We start from the raw sequence: 2500 nt of genomic DNA, 5'->3' as shown, positions 1-2500 counted from the left end.
CTATCTTCTCTCTCTCTATCTATCTATCTTCTCTCTCTCTCTCTCTCTCTCTCTAGTAATAATAATAATAATAATAATAATAATAATTATTATTATTTTTATTATTATTACTATTATTATTATTATTATACTTTAAAAAATACTATTGTCATCATCATCATCATCATCGTCATCATCATCATCATCATCATCATTATTATCATTATTATTATTTGTTTCCATTTAGCAGTTCTCTAAAGCTGTTAGCGAAGCAATACGATGTCGAAATGTCTATATATATTTTCGATACTGTTTTTCTATTCTTCATCTTTTTATTTTTTTTGGCCATCAACTCTGTATCATTTCATTGCAGGGGTCAGCATACCCAGGCTGGTGGGAACCAATGACGACTATCTGACCAGTGCCAGAACGGTCAGTGTTGAATGCTTTCCAGGGGACCAAGAGACGGAACCATTTCTAGACCAGTAGGGCTCATCAAGCAACTCGTATAATATTATATAACAATAAATAAAAAAAAAAAACATCATTTTACGGTGTGTCTTTTTTTACGGTACCCACCGAAACCCGCCGAAACCCACCGAAACTCACCGAAACCCGCCGAAACCCACCGAAACCCGCCAAAACCCGACGAAACGCTACAAAGTTATGGGAAGTAGGTAGCAGTGGGGAGTGAACCTGGGACTCAGGGAAGTGTACACCATTGAGGAGTGAACCTGGGACTGGGTTTCGTAAAAAAAAGACACACCCCATCATTTTACTCTTTGTCTTAGTAAATTAACGAGTCAAAAATAATGTATTATTCCACCCTCCCCCCCCCCCTTCCGTTGGAAAACCCTATCATTTCTTAGTAAATACGTAATCGTTGAATAATGCTTTGAATCCTTTGAATATTCATTGTTTATTCCACCCCTTTCCCTAAATAGTAACGCGTAATGATATTATGTTTACAATAATTTTATTGTGACGTCGTTAAATTTCACCAAAGAAAAAAAGTTCTTTAAAAAGAAGTACCCGTACCTACCATTAAATTTTGTGAAGATGTCTTTTATTCAAAGATGACGAAATAGGATTTGATTGAGGGGTAGAATAAATGATTTCTTACACTCTTGCGATTTGGAATTCGAACTTTGTTCCCAATGCGCACTCGCAAACTCGTGCAGCGGTTGGGAACACGTCCGGAATTCCAAAAAGCAAGAGTGTAGGAATTGTAGGTATATTATTCCAGCCCTCTCATTGGAAAACCCTATCATTTCTTAGTAAATACGTAATCGTTGAATAAAGCTTTGAACGCGTTGAATAAAAATGTTATTCAACGATTGCAGAATATTTTCACATATTTTATTTGTTTGTCTAGGTGTAAAACACAGCTGGTTGGTAATTATAAATCATCTTTTGGTGCGCATGAATACAAATCCAACGTTTTTTAGTTTTGGGTCAAATTATCATTCAAGCAGAAGGAGAAGATACAAATTATGAAGTACTAATACCATACCATTTGGTTACAAAATGTATAATAATCGTACTTGGAAGGGTGAAATAAACTTATTCTTTCAATTCTTTGTATTTATTAAACTCATTATAGGGAATGAGATTAGCGGAAGAGTAGCGTCCCTTGATTGGACATCACCTTACAGAGAGAACGTCAACATGGTTTTGCGCATGCTTCTCTCTCGTCCTCGCTTTCGGTGAAGTGTCTCAGGAAGCGAGGACTAGAGACGCATGCGCACAACCAACATGACGTTCTCTCTCTAATAACTTTTCCGCCCGTGGCGTCCACTCAAGGGACGCTACTCTTCCGCTAATCACATTCCCTATATTTTTATCGTGCAATAACACTCACAAGCCCGTAGTGCTATTATTTGGCACGGTAAAAATAACTCATTTAATAAATACAAAGAGATGAAAGAATCGCACAATATTATAACACCCCTCTACTCCTCGGCTTAGTAAAAAAAAACAGTCAAAAATAATACATATTGACCGCTAGCCTTCACCTTGCACCGAACTGAACTTAGTTTTGTGTTTGGTCAGATCAGTTATACTTCCGAATGGCAATGATGTGAGCTTCTTAGCCAAGCGCATACTATCTATAAGAGACTCTCCGGTGCCATCCTCAAAAACAAAACAAAAAAGAATAATTTAACTCTTTCCTTACCAGTCGTTTTCAGGATTTTCCCCAAAATTTCACACCCAACTAAAACAAAAATAATATTTTTTATCACTCAAACACAACAGCAGTAACATTCTTGCGATAAATAATTTCTTTAGCAAAACATGCTCTACAACACACTGTTCGTTTTATATAAATTTTGTGATGTACAAAAGAAATTTGAATAACAAAATTATTTGTTGTATCGTAACGAATGTGACGATTTTCCTATGGGTGGTAAGGAGAGGGTTACTTTTTTTTCATCTCCTTCCAGAAAAACCAGTCAGTTCTCCATGCAATGGGGTCAGTTCCTGGACCACGACATCGTGGCCACAGCCATGAGAAAAGGTA

At 36.7% G+C, this 2500-nt stretch overlaps 1 protein-coding gene across 1 annotated transcript in view; it reads left to right on the top strand.

Moving 5' to 3' along the window:
• The window catches only part of LOC144957821 (peroxidase-like), a 44027-nt gene that overhangs the window by 7735 nt on the left and 33792 nt on the right, over positions 1–2500 (top strand). Inside the window, exons 5-6 of the mRNA XM_078889277.1 lie at positions 353–464; positions 2424–2497. Of these exons, the coding sequence (XP_078745403.1) occupies positions 353–464; positions 2424–2497 (186 nt within the window). The remainder of the gene's footprint in view (positions 1–352; positions 465–2423; positions 2498–2500) is intronic.

Source organism: Berghia stephanieae, chromosome 12 (genome assembly GCF_034508935.2).
Source record: "Berghia stephanieae isolate SIO BIC M18660-M18661 chromosome 12, UCSD_Bste_1.3, whole genome shotgun sequence".
NCBI classification, from domain to species: Eukaryota; Metazoa; Mollusca; class Gastropoda; order Nudibranchia; family Aeolidiidae; genus Berghia; species Berghia stephanieae.
Note: the sequence above shows the minus strand (reverse complement) of the source record. Positions and strands in the feature narration are given on the sequence as shown.